The sequence below is a fragment of the Pocillopora damicornis genome, chromosome 12 (assembly GCF_964200805.1).
Source record: "Pocillopora damicornis chromosome 12, jaPocDami1.2, whole genome shotgun sequence".
Taxonomy (NCBI): Eukaryota; Metazoa; Cnidaria; class Anthozoa; order Scleractinia; family Pocilloporidae; genus Pocillopora; species Pocillopora damicornis.
The window spans coordinates 18,088,594-18,111,394 of NC_142681.1; the positions used below are offsets into that span (position 1 = coordinate 18,088,594).

General features: G+C 36.9%; 3 protein-coding genes across 4 annotated transcripts; 1 reads left to right on the forward strand and 2 right to left on the reverse strand.

Annotated features, from left to right (window-relative positions):
- Positions 1-241: 241 nt before the first annotated feature.
- LOC113670278 (uncharacterized) lies at positions 242-3,018 on the forward strand. Of its 2 annotated transcripts, none has more exons than XM_027186398.2 (5): positions 242-871; positions 1,099-1,159; positions 1,693-1,779; positions 2,276-2,345; positions 2,462-3,018. In XM_027186398.2, exons 1-5 carry the CDS (start codon positions 466-468, stop codon positions 2,519-2,521), a joined length of 684 nt encoding a protein of 227 aa, XP_027042199.2. In that variant the 5' UTR covers positions 242-465; the 3' UTR covers positions 2,522-3,018. The 2 variants fall into 2 exon arrangements, with proteins under 2 accessions (XP_027042199.2, XP_027042197.2); XM_027186396.2 differs by having other exon boundaries at positions 299-871; positions 1,096-1,159.
- Positions 2,830-19,560, reverse strand: LOC113670277 (uncharacterized). The gene is made up of 18 exons (XM_089188973.1): positions 18,737-19,560; positions 17,500-17,646; positions 17,063-17,296; positions 15,989-16,508; positions 15,349-15,689; positions 14,571-14,836; positions 13,576-13,840; positions 12,782-13,039; positions 12,289-12,432; positions 11,919-12,093; positions 11,381-11,508; positions 10,526-10,726; positions 6,713-6,885; positions 5,958-6,015; positions 5,629-5,709; positions 5,000-5,068; positions 4,169-4,369; positions 2,830-3,136 (listed from the first exon to the last, which is right to left on the reverse strand). The coding sequence occupies exons 1-18, from the start codon at positions 18,824-18,826 to the stop codon at positions 3,095-3,097; spliced, it is 3,393 nt and encodes a 1,130-aa protein (XP_089045099.1). The 5' UTR covers positions 18,827-19,560; the 3' UTR covers positions 2,830-3,094.
- Positions 18,837-22,687, reverse strand: LOC113670279 (SREBP regulating gene protein). Its single transcript, XM_027186399.2, has 5 exons — positions 22,556-22,687; positions 21,528-21,657; positions 20,847-20,998; positions 19,999-20,112; positions 18,837-19,562 (listed from the first exon to the last, which is right to left on the reverse strand). The coding sequence occupies exons 1-5, from the start codon at positions 22,640-22,642 to the stop codon at positions 19,476-19,478; spliced, it is 570 nt and encodes a 189-aa protein (XP_027042200.1). The 5' UTR covers positions 22,643-22,687; the 3' UTR covers positions 18,837-19,475.
- Positions 22,688-22,801: the final 114 nt, after the last annotated feature.

Consider the following 22,801-nt stretch of genomic DNA (forward strand, 5'->3'; position numbering starts at 1 on the left):
TTTACATTGTTAGGTTCATTCTCATTTTCTGTTTCAACTCTTGTCTACATTTGAAAACCTCTTGAAAGCATATTTGATACTAAAGCTATCAGTTTCACGGTCGTCTTTGAGATAGGTTTGAATTTTGAGCCTTCTATTTTCCGATGATCTGCTATGACCTCGGATATCCCTCAGATCAGTAAAAGTTTAATTCGTTTTTTAATTCGTTTTTTACAATTTTCTTCGTGTTTTTTCCCCATCCAGCATCATCCTTCAATAGAAGCAGATACGTGAAAGACTAAGTACTAGCCCCCAGCCCCTCTCCTTATGTGAACAGCAAGATGGCGTTCCTTATTAGCCTTGTCTTCAGAGAACCTGTTTCTGATAATTTTGCTGGAAATTTTCGACCGATTTCCTTTTTTCTGCAATGATCGATATATTAAATTCTTAAGAGGTGATTGTAAAATTCCCAATGTAAAGAGGGACATGAACGAGAAGAAAAATAGAAAACGAAGACATGACAGCGAGTCTGATAGCACGAATTCAGAAGGTGAACCAGAGTCTCGAAAAATTGCCAGAAAAAGTTCAAAAACACAGCTAAATGAGAAAAAAAGAGAGAAAAAGAAATCAAAACATGAAAAACCGAATAAGAGTGACAGTGGATCGACAAGTGGAAGTGACATCTCTGATAGCAGTGATCACAAAAGGAAGAGAAAGAAAGGGAAAGATACAGATCGAAAGAACAAACAAAGAAGAAAGAAGGAGAAAAGAAAAAAGAAACGTGAAAAGAAAGAGAAGAGGAGAAAAAGAAGAAAGGAATCAGAGAAGGAAAAGACTGATGTCAGAAGAGTCGAAAAAGATACAACCCTGGCAAACACCGATGGAACACGAGGTATTGTGGACATGAAGTGAAATATTTGGACCCAACATAAACGTGAAAATACAAATTCAAGTGACGAGTTCTTGAATACTAAGAGACAGTTATAAAAAAAAAATTCAAGGTTATACAGGCAAAAATTGTTTTTCATGATTCAAATTTAAACTAATTAGAAGTTATTAAGCATACAACCAATTTGTTTGTTGATGTTTTTTTTTCTGATTTCTGTTGACACAAAGCAGGTAAAAAATCCCCAAGTCCACCATCAAATAACCCTAGAGCAGTGGCAGCACTAAAGAAGAGGTTGGTGGCTATTGCAATCACTGGAAAAAGTGTTGATAGGGTTATTTTTTTTTAATCCACCTGATTGTAGTGGTTTTGGCCCTCACCTTCCCATACCCCGAAAAATATTTATAGTTTTCTCTCACTAACTCAGTAGTTGAGCATTATTTGTGAGGAAAGAAGGCGCTTCTTAAATTTAGATGAGAACTAAGGAATTTATAGAACAAGTGTTCAGGTGATTTTTATTTTCAAATGTACCTTTGCAGCAATAATGTCTTCTTTTCTTTTGCTAAAAAAAACTTCCTAGATAACCCTGATTGCAAACTGCACAAACTAACAAAATCCATTGGGGCACATACTAACTGAATTTTAAGTTCACTGTTGTTACTTTTGTAGACATTTGTGGTCATAAATTGATGTCATTTTTTTTAAACTTGGTAGTCTGTAAGATTTAGAGAGCTTTACATTCACAATTAATTTATTATGTAAGGAGAAAGGATTTTTTTTTTCGGCAATAAAACCTCATTGTATCTTCTTTTTGATTTTTCTGAAAGATCCATGGTCCCTATGACAAAAGAGGAGTATGAAAAACAACAGGCCCAAGTTAGGAGGGTTTATGACCCAGAAACAGGTCGTCACAGGTAAAGATGTTCTACAGATAATTTCAAAATATTAGTTTAGTGTTTAATGTAAAGACTGCAAAACAGCGGACTTCCCAAAATGGAATCTACTGTAATAGGTTTACACATCTGTTACTTGCAGTGTTGTTGAAAACAAATTTATGTTGAGGCAGATTGGCAGCCAGACAGACAGACTGACAGACAGAAAGGCAGACAGACAGCCAGACTGACTGACAGATAGACTGACAGACTGAAAGGCAGACAGAATGACAGACAGACAAGACATATGAGAGACTTTGCTCATCTATAACTACAGTTCTATATGAATCATTCACAGGGAAATTTCTCCTAATCAAATGACACCATTTGCCTCTGGAGCGCTGTCTTTAAATCAAGATATGCCAATTTTGTTTAGAATTGTTTTGCTGCATGTGTGACAAAGGTAATTATCTCATGAATGGTAACTTTTATTGCATGATAAAACATTGCAAAAAAGTTTTTTTTTCCTTTTGCACAGGCTAATCAAAGGGACTGGTGAGGTTTTAGAAGAGATTGTCAGTAGAGAGAGACATAAAGCAATAAACAAGGTAAATTGTCTTTGAAAATCTTATGGGCTCAGGGTAAACAGGTAATTGTTAGCTAATAAAAAATCAAGATATGCTCCACATTAAAATCTGCTCTTGTTTTTGTTGTGTCATTTCAGACTGCGACTCAAGGTGATGGTGCATTTTTCCAAGCAAACCTTGGTCTTGGGGACAAATGAATTTTAAAAGATCACATGTAATACAACACATAGACAAAAAGATACAACACAATTCCAAAGTCACAAACTTTACCTAGTGGACTTCAAATAAATGACTTTGAGCTCAACATTTAAATCAGTCTCATCAAGAGACAAATTTCTTCTCCTTTGTATGAAAGAACCAAACACTTCATGAAAACTGAAGTTGATTGGGAAGAAGAAATTTAGACACACTGCATTTTTGTAGAGCAGAGTTCAGGGGATCTTTGCCAGAGTGAAAAAAAAAAAGCTTCTGAGAGCTTGACAATTGAAGAAACTCACTCAACGACTCTGGATTCACCAGCAATTGTATTGCTTAGTATTAAATTAAAAAAATAAAAGTTATCACCAAGTCTGTACAATTTTTTGCTTATCTATCTTCAGGTAGTCTTATGTACAAAAACAATTCTCATTTAGTATACCAGTGCTTTGTACAGAGTTCAAAAAATAAATAATGAAGAAAAAATCTAGAACTGCAAGATGGACTACATTCTCTCCATTATGTCAAACCAACTTTAATTATCATCGCTGAAAAACTCAGACCCTCTTTCACCATCATGTCAATGGCCCCAGGCCACTCTGCAGAAGAACATCAACCTATAATTTAACAAAAACATTACAGAATGGTCTGGAATTAAAGCTGAAATAAAACTTGATTAAAACTAATTAACTACTTCCAGTAAAGCTACAACACATTTCCTTGTAAATTAGTAAAGAGAATGTGGTGTTAGATCAAGATAACTACATCTACCTGATAAGTTTGAGTATTTCATAACCTATTTGCTGGATAATGTATGGATATTATGGGAGAAGCTGCATGTTAATCCCTCTTAGAGTTTAAATGTTAAATATTGGCATGCATTGACCAAGCCTCCCTTAATACTTGCTATCAGCCAAAAGAGCGTTTCACGTAATCTACTCAAGAGCCTAAACCATTAATGGAAAAAGGAAGGTGGATGGTACTGTCAAGTTCTGTAGGGACTTTTTCTGGTCTTGAAGTCTGGTATTTCTTTAACCCTTTAACTCCCAAGATCTGATTGTTAATTCTCCCCTTCAGCTGCTTAACATTTCCTTGTAAATTAGTTATGAGAATTTGGTGCTAGATCAAGATAGCAGCTTCTACATGATAAGTTTGAATATTCTCATTACCTTTTTGCTGAATAATGTATGGTATTGGAGGGAGAAGTTTCATGTTGATCATGTCTGTGAGTTAAAGGGTTAAAGGTTTTCAAAGTCTGGGATTTTTGCTTTTGGTCCCTGGTCTCTGTCAGAAGATAGCTCTAGGGTACTCCAAGAGTACCTTAGAGTAAGCATTCTGGGTATGATTGTTGTTGTTTGAAATATTTCAATTTAATTACTGATATATTGATAGAAGGAGTAAAGAAAAAAGTACCTAAATGTGGTTTTCAAGTAATTGCAATTGAGTAAAACAAAGATAAAAATGGGAAATTCTTTACTTAAAAGTCTCAGCCTCAGAAACAAGGGCCTCTACACCTCACAGGTCTAGGATTTTATTGTTAGCACCCCATTTAAATCCCTACACATCGCCAGATCCTCACATGTAGCCTCCATAAGTAGATACCAAATGAATGTAGAAATGACCTCATGAACACAGTCAGGCTTCCTTACCAAAAGGTTATTGAATGCACTGTTCATAGCCTCTTCATAGTTTTCTTTCTCAGTAATGTACCGACTCCCTGCCACACCTTGTTTCCGTTCCTGCCGAGTGAGAGTCTGTAATACCATATCAGATATTAACTTCCCTGAACTTGTCTGAATTGTTCTCCAGTATCTGTCTTGTCTTCCAAGAGATAAAAGTTCTTCCTTAACCTGCAGGTCATAAGTATACCAAAAGAACTATACCATTGAATCTTGTACAATGCATCAAAGTTCACAAAAGGGTTGCTTAACGCTACTAGTAAATTCATTTTCACAAATAGAGGGGATGTTACAGACTTGTAGAGAACTGTTACACCTCAGTAAAGAAAAAGTGGAAGAGAAAAGGGGCAACAATTAAAGTTTAGATTAAAAAATAGTTTCATAACTGATGCTAAATACAATATGAGTCTGTAATACACTATGCGCAAACAAATGTAACTGAAATGTTCAAGTTTTGTATATTGCATTAAAAAAGGCTTCAGAGGCAGACTGTTTGTGTACTAATGAATAAAGGGGGTAAGTTTCAAAAGAAACTGCAGTACATACTGCCTTGATGTGGGGGAGTAAACAAGATAATTTAGTTTTATTAATTGTGTTGATAATGTAAATTGACCAATGTAGAGAGTTTGTAAGCTGACATTTCAAGAGTTTGCCCTTTATCAGAGCTCTTAAAAAGGGCTAATGCACAAAATGTCAATTTAAAAAACTCTTCATAGTGGCCAATTTACATTATGAACTCAGTTGATAAAATAAAATTTTCTTGTTTGTGTACATGTCATGTAATTTATGGTTATTGCTTACTGGTAAAGGAATGCATTCATCTGGGGAGTAATGTGCATCCCAAAGTCGAACAGCCATGCAGGAGGTACCCTATTGACAGAGGTAAAGGTATCTTTATTAGGGTTTTCAATCTTAAATATCATCGTAGTCAAAGTTATTATCACCAACACAAGAGGTGCCTTGCTGAGATAAAGGTTTCTTTATTAGGATTTTCAATTATATTAAATACCATCGTAGTCAATGTTATCATCATCACTTAAAGTCTGTGTGCAAAACTCATTATCCAAGCATCCCTGTTTTTGTCTGGTGACTTGCACTGCAGCTTGCAGTGTCAAGTCCCTATCCAGCGACCACTAGAACTATGTCACTTATCTCTTGTTGCCATGAAAACTAGATAACACCACTGACACAAATCACAAGCATTGACTAAGTTACAATATTTCATCAAGTACCTCTACTAAACAAACATAAACAAACAGCACTGTTTTAATCTTCTTCGCAATGTTAATAAATTGGTAATATATCAAATATCTTCTCTCTATATCATCCACACTTCTATCCAATTAAATGTAAATACTATTATTAATTTAATGTATATATTATAGACCTAACAATGTTGGCTGAGAAAAAAAGAAAATTTTGTGTCCTACCAACAAATTGTGTATATTTTGCTTGATTGCTTCCTGCAAACTTGTCTCCACTGAATGATTGGATACAAATTCTAGAAATGTCTGAGAGAAAAAAGGTACTATGACATCAACAATTACTTTCCAAGTTGTCATGTTATTATTAACACTGATCAAGTACATACATGTTGTTGGAAAGACAGATAGTGACCCTTAATTCCAATAGTAACACATACTGTATTCAAATCACTTCCAGGACAATGCCAAAATTATAAACTTTTAAGTGCTGGATTGCAATCTATAGCAACTGTCTCTAATCCTTTAAGCAATTGAAGATATAGGAGATGACTTACTGCACTTGGAGTCCCTTCAAAGAGGGGTAAATAGTGCACTCCAGCATTCACATACTCCCTGTGAATTGAAGACAAACAATTCAATCAATTCTTGGAAAAAAGTGTTAGTAATAGTATCATCAAGTACAGTTTAATTTATGCCTTCACACTCAGGACCTCAATATCAGTTTTTCGCAATGATGGCCATTCATTCTAATTATCATCTTAGCCCTGACAATTTGGTGTTGAGTCAAATAACATTCCCTCATGGACAAATTCAATTCTTTCAATCACATTTCATCAACACAATGACATGATTTTGTTGGGTGAAATTGTAAGTGCAAGGGTTAATTTCATGTGAACAGTGATTATAATTAGGCTATATATGTTAAATTTCTTAGTTTTTCCTAAGGTAATATGTATCTGGAATCTAAAAAGTAAAAAAATGAACCAATCATTACAAATCCAACATTTTTCAAATTGTTAACCCATAACATAACAACAGTACAGTTGTATGTAAACTTTACATATCAACCATACATGTACATGCAGGGGTTTCAAAATGTTTTGAAGTAGGCATCAGACTCCGCAAAAGTTGGTGTTTTTGTAAAGTTTGTTAAGGGCCAAAAGGTAATAAGTTTCAACCAAAGTAACTGGCAACATGTTATCAAGTAGCCTGTAGAACTCTGGCAGTTCCTGGCAGTCGCTGGCAGTTGTGAGCTTGTTTTGAAACCCCATACATGTATGCATCTTGGGCCTATATTCACTAGCCGTACTTTGAAAAGAGCTGGAGTACAGTCCATCCAGCTGGGACCAGAGTCAAAGTCTTTCCTTTTCGATCAGCAACAGAGCCTGGTCCAGCTCCATCAGCACGCGGGGTGTATGATGCATCAAGTGAATACAGCCTTACTATCAAAACTGTCATTTCATCCCAGTGAGGGTGAAACACCTGTGGAAGACGAGACAAATAGATCACATGCTATCAGTTGACCATAAATTACTAAACTGTAAATAACAATTCTCCTACAGTAATCTTTTATACGACTACATATATTAACTCATGTTCTTTAAAAATGAGGCTTAGAGGACAGATTTACCAGTGAGTGAAAAAAGTCTCAACTTGAGCCAAGCGACTCAATCACTTTTATGGGATTACTCTTGAAGGGAAAGTTAAGTTGTTCAGTTAGTAACTGAAACAGTTCTGAGATATAAGTGATCCTCACAGCTATGAACACTACTGAACTAGTAGCTGAAATGAGACCTGAAAAAAATTCAGGCCTGTACAGGATTTGAACCCATGACCTCTGTGATACCAGTGCAGCGCTCTACCAACTGAGCTAACAAGCCAACTGGGAGCTGGTTATAATGCAGGATCCATTAATAAACCTTCCAAGTGGTGAATAATTACTGGAAATATATGAAAATTATACATGTGCGCTGCGGTGAAGGAATGAGATATAAGCGATCCTTGCAGCTATGAACACTACTGAACTAGTTGGAACTAGCTGGAACTAGAACTAGTTAGTACCGTAATTTCCGGTCGATTACCCGCACGGCCGATTACCCGCACCGGCCGATTATTGCATACGGCGAAAAAAAAAGTCAACGGATTACCCGCACCGGTGGATAACCCGCACGTTGTTATTCAACTTTTTCGGTGGCGAAAACGTGACATTAAGGCGATACATTTCAGTCTTTCGATTCAGACATGTGCACGATTCTGTGTCAATATTAGCTTATAGATCGTTTTCAGTCACGTGACCACTTTACAATTGGCCGCCATATTGGTGCACATGTAAACAGTGAACTCGTATCGCGTGAGCTCTAAAAAAAGGTTTTGTGTGCGATTTTTGGCTGTGGAACCCGAACTGTTCGTGATAAAGGAGTTTATATGGCAAGAATTCCTTCAGTTGAAACGAATCAAGGCGACGAAATAAGAATTCTTAGCGAGGAAAGGCAAAAAAATGGATTTCTGCCATCAGCCGAAAAGACCTCACGGACAGCATTTTGGAGCACGGACGAGTCTGTGGTAGACATTTTATCTCAGGGAAAGCTGCAAAACTGTGGGATAGGTACAATCCAGATTGGATTCCAACCCAGAATTTAGGCCATAATAAATGTGATGCCGCAGAAAAGCTTCAAGCAGATCTAGAAGCTGCCGGGAAACGAGACGAGAGGGTCAGAGATCGTGAGATGAAGCGTGTTGCAGCAGAAAATGAAAAGCGGCTCAGGGAAGAAATCGAGTCCAAGCGACAAAAAATTGGCGAACCAGGGGAAAAGGTCAGTGACATTTCTTTCAATTTGGACTCAGCGATGGAAGTGGAAACTGAAACAGGAACAGCTACTCAAACTGAGGAGTTCGATTATTTATTTCACATCTCGACTGCCAAACCACCATTCGATGAGGCTTACTTCGCAAATGACAACGAGAAGGTGAGATTTTACACTGGATTGCCTGCTTATGATGTCCTGCAAACAGTTTTACCGTATGTTTCGAAATTCGTTGTAAGAAAGTCGCCAACTTTGTCACAGTTTCAAGAATTTGTTCTCACTTTAATGAAACTTAAACTGAACATGCCAATGCAGGATCTTGCTTACCGCTTTGGTATTTCCATTGCAACAGTTTCAAGGACATTCTCTGCATGGATGGTCGTCCTTGATGCTAGATTAGCCTTTCTCATAAGGTGGCCAGAGCGTGAGGACTTATGGCAGACCATGCCTCAATGCTTTCAAGTTGCCTTTGGCAACAAAACTACAGTAATTATTGACTGCTTTGAGGTCTTCATCAATAGACCGTCCAATCTCATGGCCAGAGCATGATGTGATGTGATGTGCGTGACTGTTGGCTTGGTGTTTGTTGTCATGTGCGTGACTGTTGGCTTGGTGTTTGTTGTATCCAAGACCATGCGCGCAGTTTATTGTTCCATCTTTCTCGGTAATGATCTAGATTGGAATCAAGGCCTCGTTCATCCGCTGAGAGTGCCGCACTTTCGCCAACACGACAAACTTGCTTGCGACCATATGCCCTTGCACGTTGTAAACAAACCCCGAAACCATTTGATTGTAAGCTTCCAGACTGCGAAAGGCTTTAAATTGCTTTTGCGTGTAAAAGCTGGTCTCAAGAACCAAATAACAGAGTAAATCTGTCGATTCAACCGGCGGAAGACAGTCAGGTTCGAAGTGTTTCCCCTCTATCAAGGCAGGATCGATTCCAATCGTCGAGATTTTCTTAACGTAGCGCTCTCTGACTTTCCCATCCAGCTTTTTAGCGTAATCAATCAGACAGTGGAATTTGAACAACATTGTCAGGATCAGACGAAGAATTTTTTTTTTCCTCGGAAGCCATAATTTTCGACTGTGAACTGAGAAGAATTATAACTTTGGACTCTTTTTGCATGTATTTCTTACTGAAACACGTGACTCGGATGTGCACCAACATGGCGGAAATTATTTCTGTGACGTCACGTGAAAACGATCTATACTTTATTGATAAAATTATACAGTGAAAATTGCGATACCAGTCCGGCAAGTGCGCTGACGTTTTGGTAGTTTTGCCATGACTTTCTTTTTCTTTCGCCAGTAACGGATCATGGATTCATCAATTTCAAATTCTCTTGCTGCTGCTCTATTACCGATTTCATCGGCAAGAGTTATTACTCTAAGCTTATAATCAAACGTAAAACTGTGACGTGGGCGTTTCACAGCAGGCATTTTAACTTAATTGGTGACTCGTGGATACACTTATCGCGAATGATCGAGGTTTATAATTCTTATTCAGTCAGTTACCTTTTTATAGCATGTAGGAGCGTAATGAGCAATATCCATTGTTCATTTGTCGTTAAAATACTTTTTCAGCGCGAAATTAGTTAAGTTTCGCACCTATTATTTTCAACATTCTGGTGATGCATTTGGGATTTAAAATTACTGTCGGCAATTTCTCAAAAAAATCGATATCTCCTGTTCTACTGGGCCTAACAAGTCCCTTAAAACGGGAAAATTCTCTTTAGCTCAAGCTAGTGAAAACTGGAAATTTGTTACTGATGCGCCGGATATCCTTGGATTATTTTTGTCACCATCAAGGTTTTGTTTTCACGCGTGCCGATAAAAATTTGTTTGTCACGCAACTAATTATGCGTGAAATAAACTCGAGTTGGCATCATGTTTTCGTGCCGCTTTGTGGCACTTTTGATACAATAAAATTCATTTGAGAGGTGGAAACGCAGGTAGGTGAGAAATTTTTTCAATTCAACTTCCAGAAGAATTTAAAATTGTCACATAACCCGCACCTCCCTATTACCCGCAGTGGCGCGGATTTAATGCAAAATCAACAGATTACCCGCGGGTAATCGACCGGAAATTACGGTAGTTGTCTTTCTATTAGTTGTCTTTCTCTCCTCACAACATATAGTTAACAGAGGGTATAGAAACAAGATGTAACGTTTATTAATCTGAATAATCATGTGAAAGGGTTAAGGGATTGGATCTCACAACACAGGGTCTTGCAAAAGAATGTTGGTATACTCTTGCAGACTAATAACTGTATTGAGAGGTCATCACAGCATAAAAGGCCACAAGAATTTGATACTTACCATAAATGGGTCTATCCATTGGGGTGATTTCTGGAAGCTGTTGAAGTCCCGTTGTTTTACCAATGCCTTCTCTTCTCCACCAAGGCCTTCCTCTGTTGCTTGTTTATCTTGCACATCATGTCCAGGAGACACATGAAGCAGGGCATTTACAAAGTGCGTGTTTGGAAGGCCAAATGCCTGTTCAACCATTATGGATAGACCCTGAAAATTAAAAAAAGCCACAAATTGTTTAGAGAGTTCTAGCAACCTACAAATGTGACTGTCTGATTATGTCTATAGCACTTTATATAATAAGCTCAGTTATGCACACATTCTGATTGGTTCTCACTGATGATCTATTGGAGGACAGATGTATAGATGATGTCATCATTAAAACTTTTTTAATTCTTTATTATATAAAACAAATAGATTCCAAGTTGCTGTGTGTCTGTTCAGTAATAAATAACAGAGGATGTCAAAATGTGGTAAGAACATCAGTGCCACTTTTTTGTTCTTACCACATTTTGACATCATCTGTGATCTATTACTGAACAGACACACAGCAGCTTGGAATCTATTTGTTAAATAGACTTGATCACTATAATTCTCAGATTTTGAGAATCATCTACATTCCCACCAATGGCGTAACTACATGGTCGGCATATAAACACACACACAACCCACATTTCCTCCATTCGCTCTAACAAAGGGCTAACACTTGGAACATTAGCCTTAAAACTCTTTACGATGACCAATTTACGTCATCAACTCAGTTGATAATACTTAATAACCCTGTTATACTCTCCCACCAGTGCAGCACCACAGTCTCTTCATAAAATTACCCTCTTTATCCATCTGCAAACTGAACCAACTTACCTGTTTCTGGTCATATTGCACAACTTTGATCAGGTCCATTGCCTTGGGTGGCTCCCTCATCAAAATGTGTTTGCTTGTCCTTCGTTGATACCACTGAGTGACAACTTGATCATTTGCGAGGTCAAACTCTGAAAAAAGAGATGATTTCAAACACCTTATTTAGGGTGTTCAACAGGCGTTAGTGATTGAACAATTCACTGGATACCACACAGCTGGAATCAAACATTTCAAAGACCTTTAGTTAGTGATTTTTGATTCAGGTGTGGTAAACATTTTCCCACAGTAACGTAAATGGCAGATTTGACAAAATTTTGTCAAACATGCAGATGAGTGAATGTTCATGGATTTAATGCTTTTCAGTGAAATTCGTCAAAAAAAAAATCAGCTTGGCATAATTTACAGTTTATTACTTAACACAGTTCTACTCCCACTACATTTTGTAACACAAACCCTGTCCATTCATGTTAAAGATCTAAATACATTAGATCTCATTTGCTCAGGAAGAAAAATGTCACATTTATAACACACAAAGATAAACCTTCTGTATCTTGATTTACTTCCTCTTCTTTGATGTCACGCACAGCCTCCCTTACTGTTGGAGGATAAGCATGATAGCCTTGGAACCTTCTGAATATACACCTCTCTGATTCGTTGGGTTTACAACGATCACTGACATAGAATCCACTTGCATAACCAGGGGCCTCAATGAACACCTGAAATATAGAATACAATGAAACATTTTTACATGATGCCAATTAATATACATCATGTAGCTCTGGTAAATGGTTTTCTTTGTGTACATATCATGTTATAGCTCATGGTCTTTTTGATGGCGGTGATCAGAACTTTTCAACAGAAAAAATGTTGACAACATGGTAAACATGTTTATATATATGTACATAACAAACCTCTGAATGAGGCAAGAGCCTGATGAGAACTGAACAGACAGGAACCTTTGTTATGCCATCAAAAGACTCTTCCGTAAGTCTGGCCACAGTGGATGGAAGAATATGTTTCAAGGGGAGCTGATGTCCTCCGACATTAAGATGCCACTGAAAAAAAAAAAGTTTCTCTTTAAAATTAAAAAGAGCACATGTGGAATTACCTCATACATCCTTGTTGTGTGTAATAAGGGGGAGGGGGGAGGGGGGAAGAGGTAAGAGAAAAAGAACATCCTGCTTCTGGTAACCTGAGAACACAGGTGAGTTGTTCGAGAAAATATCTGTATACCCCCCTAAAAAAGTCATTTGTGCCAAAACCCCCCCCCCCATCCACCTCTATGGAAATTCTCTTGTTCTTAAATACTGAGATTAAAGTTGGAGCATATAAGAGTTTTTTCTTTGTATTTCTTCTCAATCTGCAACCCTTGTCTATTTATGTCTTGATTCCTTTTGTTAGTACCTCATTGTCTTTTTCAGTGAAAATCCTGATTATGCTGTTTCCAATGACAATCAAATCTCCACTGTTAATATCTAGTGTGTAGATTCTCAGCAGCAACATAACTTCTTCTGGAATGCCACTTGCAGGGGCACTTACAGTGTACTTATAATGAAATTTAGGACATCTTGCTGATGAATCTAGCATTGGAAATGCCTCAACAGGTGAGATCTCCAAAGTCTCAGGTGTCTTCCAAAAAGGTCCCAAAATACTACCAGTAACCTACATCAGCAAAAAGTAAAAGATTAAAACTGCAAAAAAACCATTTCTTTGGGCAACAATCCCTACAAACCCTAACTTGGGACATTAACACCAAAACAGCTCATGATGAACATTTGAAAAACTAGTTGCCAATGGTGCCCCTGCCCCCACTTTCTTCTACTGCAATGTTGGTAGGAATCCTAAAAAATTCAGAAAAGCTGCAGTTGTTTTCAACAATACTGGAGGTGGAGTGAAGCAGGGCAGAGCTTGATATACACTCACTTGGATAATTTTTACAATGGATAAGTCACATATTTCATTTGGACATAAAAGTACAAGTGTCCCAAAAGCTTTTGACCAGGTCTGCAGATTCACTTCTGTAAATTTTAACAAGCAAATTCATGAATTTTCACACAATGACTTCATGCAATTTGTCACCAGAAAAAGTTTTAAACATACTATGAGAAATCAATTTAACTTACTACCTCCCAAGTATTGGTACTCTAAGCTGTATCAAACAGATTATTGTAATGGTGGAGTTCTCTCAGATCAATCACCTTTATGATAGTAGCATTGTCAGGTAAAAACCTCACTTCATCAATATACACATCAAATGAATCATAGTTAGTAGTCTCTTCCATGGGTGATGATGTTGCTTTAGCTTCAACCCATAATTCCACAGGATCAGCCTGGAAAGGTGTCCTGGGTGTAGAACGTCTACTGATTGGTCTGGTTAGTGATGACTGACTAGATTCAGATGCAGATGGTATTGGGCTAGGTACAGTTTCACCGTGCTCTGAGGGTGATGGGACGGGTGTGGGCCTACATGTATAATACAGAAACATCACAAGGAGACATTTTTAAAAACATACAGGGCCAGTTACTTATACGAGGTCTAACCCAAACTGCCATTTTATGCAAGTGGTGAGTCTCAGGGGTTCTCTATACAAGGGTTGATTTAATTAAATAAATGTCTTTCCAAATTAGCTTTAAGCCCTTGACACTGTTCACAAAAATAAGTAAATAAGGTTTGAGGAATGGTTAATTTGTTCCCACTCTAATTCACTTATCTTCATTCAGGGATATAATACCACATATAAGGAAGGCATAGTGGTGAGAGTGCTTGCCTTCCACCACTGTACCTCTGGTTTGATTCCTGGACCTGGTGTCACACATGGGCTAAGTTTGTTGTTGGCAATAAGGGTTTTTCCCCAGGTCCTCTGGTTTTTCACAATCCCCTAAAACCAACACTTCAAATTCCAATTCGACCTGGAAACAGCGGACAAAAAGAGCCACCTTTTGGAATGTCCATTGCTAAATTCCAATTATCCATTTCGTATTATATAGGGATAATGAAAAAGTTGAAAACTTAGCTTGGAGCCTGGTTTTCTTTACTTAATTTGGAACTTTCGAATCAAAGTTGAAAAAGCTCCACCAAATAAATATCTTTGACCAGCAGCACACTAGGTGAAAGCACTGATTATAACTCAGGTAATCAAGTCCCTTAGCAACTAAACTCTTAAAGGAAAAGCTATGACTCAGCCATACGCACTGTCTGAGTGATCCAACGTCAATTAATGCTCCTCCATTGTGCAGGTATGACAGTCCTTTCTGAACATCTATAGTAAACAACTCAGATGGTTGATCCAACAAACTCTTTCTGATGCCAATGTAGCCCTCAGCTTCTAAAATGTGTGCTCTCAAGAGCTGGAGAATGACAAGACATGTGTTCTCCATCACATTATGCTTCCAGTTACTCAGGAAGCACTGATCCCACACAAGCATGACAGCATGGACTCCTAGAATGCCCACAAAGCCCTACAGAAATGATCAAAAAGGTGTTCTCAAGGCGGCAGAGATCAGAGAAATATATGTCTACTAAACAGTATTCTCCAGCTACCTCTTGATGGCTTGAGCTATTTTTAATTTACATAGGGAGAGAACTATGCCTATGTCACAATACTCTCCTGCTTTGAAAACCATAAACACTGCACAAAATTCAAATTAAAAAAGTTTTCAGCAAGTTTCAAAATCTTTGATGCACATTGCATCAATGTACTATAATGCTGTTCGTTTTAAACCTTGTACATCAATATTATAACCCTTTGATCCCTAAGAGCGACGAGCATTTAATTTGTCCTGACAGTATCACCCCTGAATCAAACATTGACATCATGAGAATAAAAAAAATGATCACCAACTAAAGAAGCTCTTGATTGTTAAAGCAATTCTCCTTATCAGCAACTTAGGTAATGTATATAAAACAGTATGGAGAACATGTACACTAATGTCCAGGTGTACAGTGTTAAGACGAGACATTCCTTACATACCTCTGCTATCCATTTTCTTATAAACATAACAGGGTGGGACAGCAGCTCCTTAGCATCAGACGGCAATGATTCAAATGAACTTCCCACTGCCTGTCTTTCGGCCAACATGGCCTTCTCTTTCTCTGTGTGAATAAAATTCACCAGGAATTCTCTTGGGTTAGAAGACAGATTCTTTAGTGTTTCACGAGTTAGGTGATTGTACAGCTCCTCATCTTCACGTTGCAGTCTTTGCATGACATGATCAGCCATGCTGAAGATTTTCAGCCTTGTTGGGAAACAATTTTTGAGCAAAAGGTGCAGGGATATTGCAAGCTTGTGAGCCACATCTTGAGATGAATTTCCTGAAAAAAAAAAAAGGTGAAAATATGCCATTAAAAATGCCTTTGAAATAAGAAAATCAACCCTTAGTACAAAATGACTGAATATCGTTGACAGTTATACTTGAATCCACAATGCGGATGCCCTGCTAAAACCCTGCAAACCTGGGAACCAACCAGACATGGTTGTCAAAAAGTAGCTGCTGGTCTTATATGACTCTAATCCACATGTACATGCTAAGGTTATGGTGGATAACATTATTAAATTGTATTTTACTTTGATTCAGAACAAGTTTAACTATACAACAAACCATTCATCACACCTGCATCTTTGTATTCATTCAGAGCACTAACAATCAGTGGATACACAAGCAAGGCATACTGAGGTTCATAACTCCTATTGTAGACATACAGCACATTCAAGGCTTCCACCACTAGCCTTATTTGCATCTCAGTGACCAATTCACTGTGAAAACCATGTCTGTATTTGTATGCCTCAGAGACAGCATTTTCTACCACCCCTGCTATGGGGGAGTGAACTGTGCTTGACATACCCAGTTCTTTTAAACCCCAAGAAAGAGTCAGTTCAAACTGAGATCTGATTTCTTCCATTTCACTTTCTAAGTCCTCGTGGGAGTTTACACTGTCTAGATTATTCCTCTGTAGGTTCATAGACCAAATCAGGTGTCTCAGGGAATTAGTCAACGGTCGTCCTTGGAGTTGTTCACAGATGCGGCCCAGCTGAGAGGGGTGTTTTTTGAGGAGGGCAGCCACAGCTTTGCCAAGAGTTTCACTTTGGTGGCTGCATCCAAGGAGACTTGGCTGTTGATTGTTTGATAAACCCTGTGAAGAAAAACAAGCTGTACATTATTCTTCTTCAATCAATTAAGTTGTACATACAGTAAAATCAAGTACATTGACTCCTAAAATACAGTGTACAGTTATGTACTTTCAGTTGGTTTTAAACAGTACCAAATAAAAGAATTACTAAAATCACTCCAGGGATTTCAAAATGTTTTGAAGTAGGTGTCAGACTCAGCAAAAGTAAGTGACCAAGAAAATTTCATGAAGGGCCAAGAGGTAATTATTTTGACCAGAGTAACCAGTGACATGTTATCAAGTAGCCAGTGGAACAACACCAGTTATTGGCTTGTTTTGAAATCCCTGTAATCTCCTTGTGTATGCTGCACAGTGTATAGATAATAAACCATACAGCTTGAGAACAGTAGAAATTAAAGCAAAAAATAATCTTAAAAGTTTAAGAGGTGCTCTGGGTCACTCCAAGCACCCTCTTTTTCTCTCCTCCACTGATCTAATCAGTGTTACCAGGTACCTGGAAAGGAGCTGCAAATTGCAATTGACCCTATAAATTATTCTAAATTTGAAAAAACTCTCACCTTTTCTTGATCACGAGCAACCTTCTGTTCTGTTGCTGCCAATTCCCTCTCCATTCCTCTATGCACTGTTTGCTGAGCGAACCCAACAAACTCCAACATATCCCTAGACACAGTATCTCTGTTCTCTCTCCATTGTAACCCAAGACTTCCTGTGATCTCATGAAGTGCTGTTTTCAGCCATGCTTCTGCTTCTTCTTTGTTAGAATCTGAGAGATCTGGTTTGTCTTGGGTGGCCTATTTAGTTTAAATATCTTTCAGTTTAGATTTAGAATGCAAAGAACTGTGTGCAAAAAAAACTGATCTGAAAGAGTCAAATTCTCTGATTCAAGGAATCCTTTTCATCTTTCTCCCTAAAAACAATGGACAAAGAACCACTTCTTAAATATACAACTGCCTATGTTATTGTTCATAACTTTCATTTGATCTAAAGGATTCACCTGGTTATAAAGAGCTAAACTGCCAAGATATGTCTCTACAAACTGTCTTCCCAGCAGATGCAACAAAGACTGAATCCTCTCAGTTTGAGAATTTTTGCAAAATGCTTCCACTTTGGTGACTAGCCTTGCATTGATTGCATCTCTTATCTGAAAAGAAAATTGAAAAGTAAAAACTTGTTACTATAGTGAGAATTTACTTTTCAATGATGTCCATCCCACTTTCCTCTTTGGATTAATCATCCGCCAGCCCTCGTTTTCTTATTACAAAGGTTTTGAATTCAGTTTCACTGTTTGAAATGATGAGTCTTGGGTGTTAAAATAATCACTCCAAAATATCCATTCTATCTTAACCCTTTAACTGCCAGAGGTGGTCAACATGTAACTTCTCCCTAATATATCCATACACTATCCAACAAATGGGTAATGAAAATACTCAAACATATGAGCTAGAAGTTATCTTGATCTAACACCAAATTCTTATTACTAATTTACAGGGAAATGTGTAGCAGCTGGAGGGGAGAATTGACAGTCAGATCTTGAGAGTTAAAGGTAAATATAAATTTCAGGTTAAAAACATTTGAAGCTACATTATTTTACATTTTGTTTCCTTCTTGTTCAGGGAATATTAAAATTATCATCAACAATCCTAAACCTTTTTCACCCTAACATCAGTATGCATATTCTCCATACTGTTCTCTATACATTTCCTAAGGTGCTGACAAGGAGAATTTGTTTAACAATCAAGAGCTTAAGATCTTTAGTTTCTGATCAGTTGGTATAGTCTCATGACCTTCATGTGTGATTCAGGGGTGATATTGTGAGGAGAAATTAGATGCTAATCACTCTTAAGGGTCAAAGGGTTAGATATCGATGATGACGATCATGATCAAAATGCTCTTGTGCACTTCACAACACTTTGCAGGGAGACTTGCATTGAGCTGTTTTTAAAATTTTTGAGACGAAATGTTGCAGATGCCCCCAATTTAGAAATTTTTGGAACCAAGGTCACACTGTAACACAGGGAGCAAGGTTGTCTACTAATTGTAAGAGGTGTCTATTAGGTTTGTTAACATCCCCTATCAACCAGTTTGAACCTGAAATTATTTAAAACTACAACTGTAACAACACACCCATTCTCCATCATGCAGAATTTATACAGAGTAGTCAAGTCCTCAGTTTGGGATTATGTACACTTCAAATCAATAAATGTTACTGAAATTGATTATTGTAATAATACCTTAGTCCAAGAGGAGCCTGGTAGGAGTGTCTCTTGTAGACAGGAATTTAACCACACTAAATGGTAGTGGCCAGGAACTTCACTGCTCATCGCTTGATGATTCAGTTTTTAATGATTTAATTTCTACCTTACTTCTAGACCAAAGAGTTGATAGATCTTAAAACTGTCTACTTATTAGCAGCAAAAGGTTATAACCATATCAACAATAATTATAATTGTAGTTATTTGTTCAAATTTACATAAACTAAATAAAAATGTATTTATTCCATAAACTGATATACTGTAATTTATTATAAATAAATTAAACAAAAATGAAAAGCTCTGAAGTGTTGCAATTTTGTATTACATCTCTATAGGTGTACACCTCAATATTGATATCTACATCATTCAGTACCTATTCTGAAATAAATAAAAGAGTAGTATCTTTCATAAATATTTAAAAGCTAGTCTGTCTCTTAGGTTTTATAAAAAAAAAAGATTACAGAGATGCAATAAAAGTCTTGACTAGATGAGAATCTAATATGTAAACTTAAAATACTGCATACCTATGTAGGTATATGAAATGCAAGATAATTTGAGAAAAATTTTTAAGAACCTAATATCCTAAAGACAAACCTATGAGATGATAACATTGTCAAATTCTGCACAAATAAAATACAATTTCAAAAAAATAGATATCTTTTCATTTACAAGAATATTTTTCTGTACTGACTTTGCTAATTTCAAGTTAACTAAATATCTACAAAGCACCAGCGAATTCTGGTCCAGTCAGGCCAAAACAGTGTTTGAATGTCTTATCTTTGTATGAGTTCTCATGCCACACACTCTGAAAAATAATAAAATTAAAAAATCAGTAATAAATTTGTAACCCTTCAACAAGCATCTCTGAAAAAAATGATGTGTTCACATGAAGAATTTTTGTAAAAATCAAGAGCTTCCTTTGTTGGTGATCATTTCCTTCATTCCAATGACCTTAATATTTGACTTGCTGATAATATTGTAAGGAGAAATGACATACTAATCTCTCTTAGGGGTCAAAAGGTTTTAGATAATAAGCAAAAAGACAAATAAAAAAAATTTTTTTGAAAGAACATTCTGAGATCTTTAGGCCATTTCTATACATGTATTTTAACCTTGAGGTGTTTGTGTATAAAACAGTGTACATATCAATCACTTTTAAAACAAAGGATTCTTTTGTATTTTGAACTTTTTAACTTTTAAATCTCAAAGATGACTTTTACTAAAATCTGATTAACAAGCACCTTAGAGGAAGTGCGGCATTTGACCAAGCACAGCTCAAACTGGTCACCGACAGACTTGGAAATCACATTAGGCACTGATGATCCAAGTATCAAAATTTGTTCCAGTAATCTCCTCTGGAAAAGGTCAGACATACACAATTACAACTAAATGTTAAATTACAAACTAAGAAAATGTGTTGATCCATAATTATTTCACCTTTTAACTGTCAGAACTGATTGACAAGTGATTTCTCCCTGTAATATCCACACATTTTCCAGCAAACAGGAGACGAGAATATTCAAAATTAACAGGTATCAGTTGTTATCTTAATCTAACACCAAATTCTGGTAGCTTTAATATTTACAAGGAAATGTGTAGCAGCTAGAGGGGAGAATTAACAATCAAGTCTTGGGTGTAAAGAGTTAAATTTGGAATACAAAAGCAATTCCTAAGTCTATCATTCAAAAGCTACTGTAACTATTGCAGGGTAATCAAGAGTCATTAATATGACAAATAAAGAGGACTCAACTGCACTCTGCTCTGATGCAATGTATGTAGGTAGGGGCAATAGCATAAAGAAGTGACGAGAAAAACACAAGGTATGTTAAGGTGTTTCTCTCTGTTTCTTTTTGCAATTCTTGAAAAATTCAGGGTGATCATTGAGAATTGAAGCATTCTTCAGCAACTTCAGAGAATTCTCCAATCAAATTTCATATATGACCTGTGTCCTTTTTATATTACAAAGTGGAATTGTTATATCACCCTATTACTTTATGCCCTTCTTTGTCAGCAGCACTATATTTTATGATACAAAACCTTTACTAAATTCAAAAATGAACTGTTGGAGGAAAGCTATCACTTTACTCACATTGTCAGGGTTTAAACAACAGGAAACACAGTGTTCATAAATGCTGCAACAGTTATTGTTCTGACAATATCTGCACTCGTAACGTTTTGTACTCTCTCCTCCACTGTGACAACACCCACTGGCAGACAGGTCTTTACGATTACAGACAAATCCTAGAAGAAGAGAACTCAACAGATTACTTCCAGAACACAGTTGTTTTACTAATAATTTCAAGGCTGTCAAGCCTTCTTCTCACAATGAACAGGTCAGTTATAATTAAACATTAAAAACTGTACTTGTAAGAATGCTTTTTCTCACTGAATTGGCCTTGGAAATGAACATTAATCTTTTAACTCTCAAGATCTAATTGGTAATTCTCCTTACTGTCTGTTATACAGCTCTTGTGATGTTAGTTTGGAGAATTTGGCATTGGATCAACTTATAATCCCCTAACTGATATTTTTCTATGTTCTCATCACTTGTGTACTTGATATTGTATTGACATTGTACGGAGAAATTCTGTCTTGGTCACTTATGGAAGTTAAAGTGTTAACTGGCCTTTACCTCCGTAACTTTTGGTCTTCTGATATTTAACTTTTGAATGCAAGTTCAAGATGGTCTTGACTTGAGGCACCTTCATAAGAGTCAGTGCAACTGCTTTTCAAAACAATTTGTTAACCTAAACAAAAAATGATTCCTTACCTCTTTCATCAACAATCAATAGAGCTCCTTGAATAGAATTTCTGCAATCTCTAAACTCTGTCAAGTTCTCAATATTGATCCACTGAAACTCAGTTGTAGGAACTTCAAGGATATATGACTCTTGATAAGACTGAAAAAGGAGCCAACATTACAAATGGTGTTTTCATACCAAGTTCTTTATTCAGTTGTTAAAAAACATGCAAAAGCTATTTTCTGTTTCAAGTATTTAGCTACTTGAGTGCAGGTAAAGATTGAGTACATATTTGCATTGCCATTGTTAAATTGATTAAATATACACCTCTTACTACCAGAGTTCAGGGTCCATAATGTAAGTTACCGCAAAAGTTTTTTTTTCTGGTTTATTGCCCTAGTGTGAGACCCACAAGCCATAAATCCAAGCAGAGAAAAATTAGGTTCTATAATTTACAGTGTGGACCAAGAAAACCAGGTTAGTAAGATATTTATTTTATCTCTGGGTTCAATGCAGTGAGAGGGGGGGGGGGGGGGGGGAAATTTCATTTCAAACAAACGTTTGAATTTAGCAGACTGTACAGTGAAATGCATTTTTTTTAATAGCCCACTCAATTGACCAGTCATATTCCTGTAGCAGGCCGCACAGTGAAATATAGCCCACTAAATTGACCAATCATGGTGCACTTACTATCTGAGAGATATCACAAAGGTCAATCTTTTAACAGAGTTCGAACAGCTTTCAATAAAAGCCAGTTACTGGCAACCTTTCATTGTCATGTTACGATTTTCTTTCACAAGTTTCCACAATTCTTTTCATTTTGGGGTCACTGTCACCTATTCCACAATCAGCACTAAAATATTGAAACCTCCAAGTACACAAAAAGGGGTCACAAATTTTCAGCATAACTGTTTCAAATTGCCAACGACAGTGCTCGCCATATGTAAACAGTCTCCACTGAGACATTCATCACCAGGTAAACGTAGTATCTTTAAAATCAAAATTCCCTCTTAACCAGACGTTTTAAGTCAACACTAGCTCAACTAAGAGGCCTTACCTTCCTGAGGGAAATAAAAACTATACAAATAATTCCTATGGCTATGAAAAAAGCCACAAGCCAACGGCGAACGAACACAACACTCATTGAACACCGACCAAAATGGCCTCTCTATTTTATGTCGTGTAACGTGAACCCAATAGTCTTCCATGACGTAATTACCAAAAGCGGCCCATTGTGCCTACCCAGGAGTTCGATGACGAGAGGATCCTTTTAGCCTTATGATATTTTATGGTGTACCCAATG

Coding starts and splice junctions, on each gene's coding strand:
- LOC113670277 (XM_089188973.1), bottom strand. CDS start 18,826: ATGAGCAGTGAAGTTCCTGGCCACTACCATTTAGTGTGGTTAAATTCC. Junction 13,040..13,575: donor ACAATGCTACTATCATAAAG/GTGATTGATCTG, acceptor TTGCTGATGTAG/GTTACTGGTAGTATTTTGGG. Junction 11,509..11,918: donor AGTAAATCAAGATACAGAAG/GTTTATCTTTGT, acceptor CTCTTTTTTCAG/AGTTTGACCTCGCAAATGAT.
- LOC113670279 (XM_027186399.2), bottom strand. CDS start 22,642: ATGAGTGTTGTGTTCGTTCGCCGTTGGCTTGTGGCTTTTTTCATAGCC. Junction 21,658..22,555: donor TTTTTATTTCCCTCAGGAAG/GTAAGGCCTCTT, acceptor CTCCTTTTTCAG/TCTTATCAAGAGTCATATAT. Junction 20,999..21,527: donor ATTGATTGTTGATGAAAGAG/GTAAGGAATCAT, acceptor CTCTTCTTCTAG/GATTTGTCTGTAATCGTAAA.
- LOC113670278 (XM_027186396.2), top strand. CDS start 466: ATGAACGAGAAGAAAAATAGAAAACGAAGACATGACAGCGAGTCTGAT. Junction 872..1,095: donor AAACACCGATGGAACACGAG/GTATTGTGGACA, acceptor GTTGACACAAAG/CAGGTAAAAAATCCCCAAGT. Junction 2,346..2,461: donor GACATAAAGCAATAAACAAG/GTAAATTGTCTT, acceptor GTGTCATTTCAG/ACTGCGACTCAAGGTGATGG.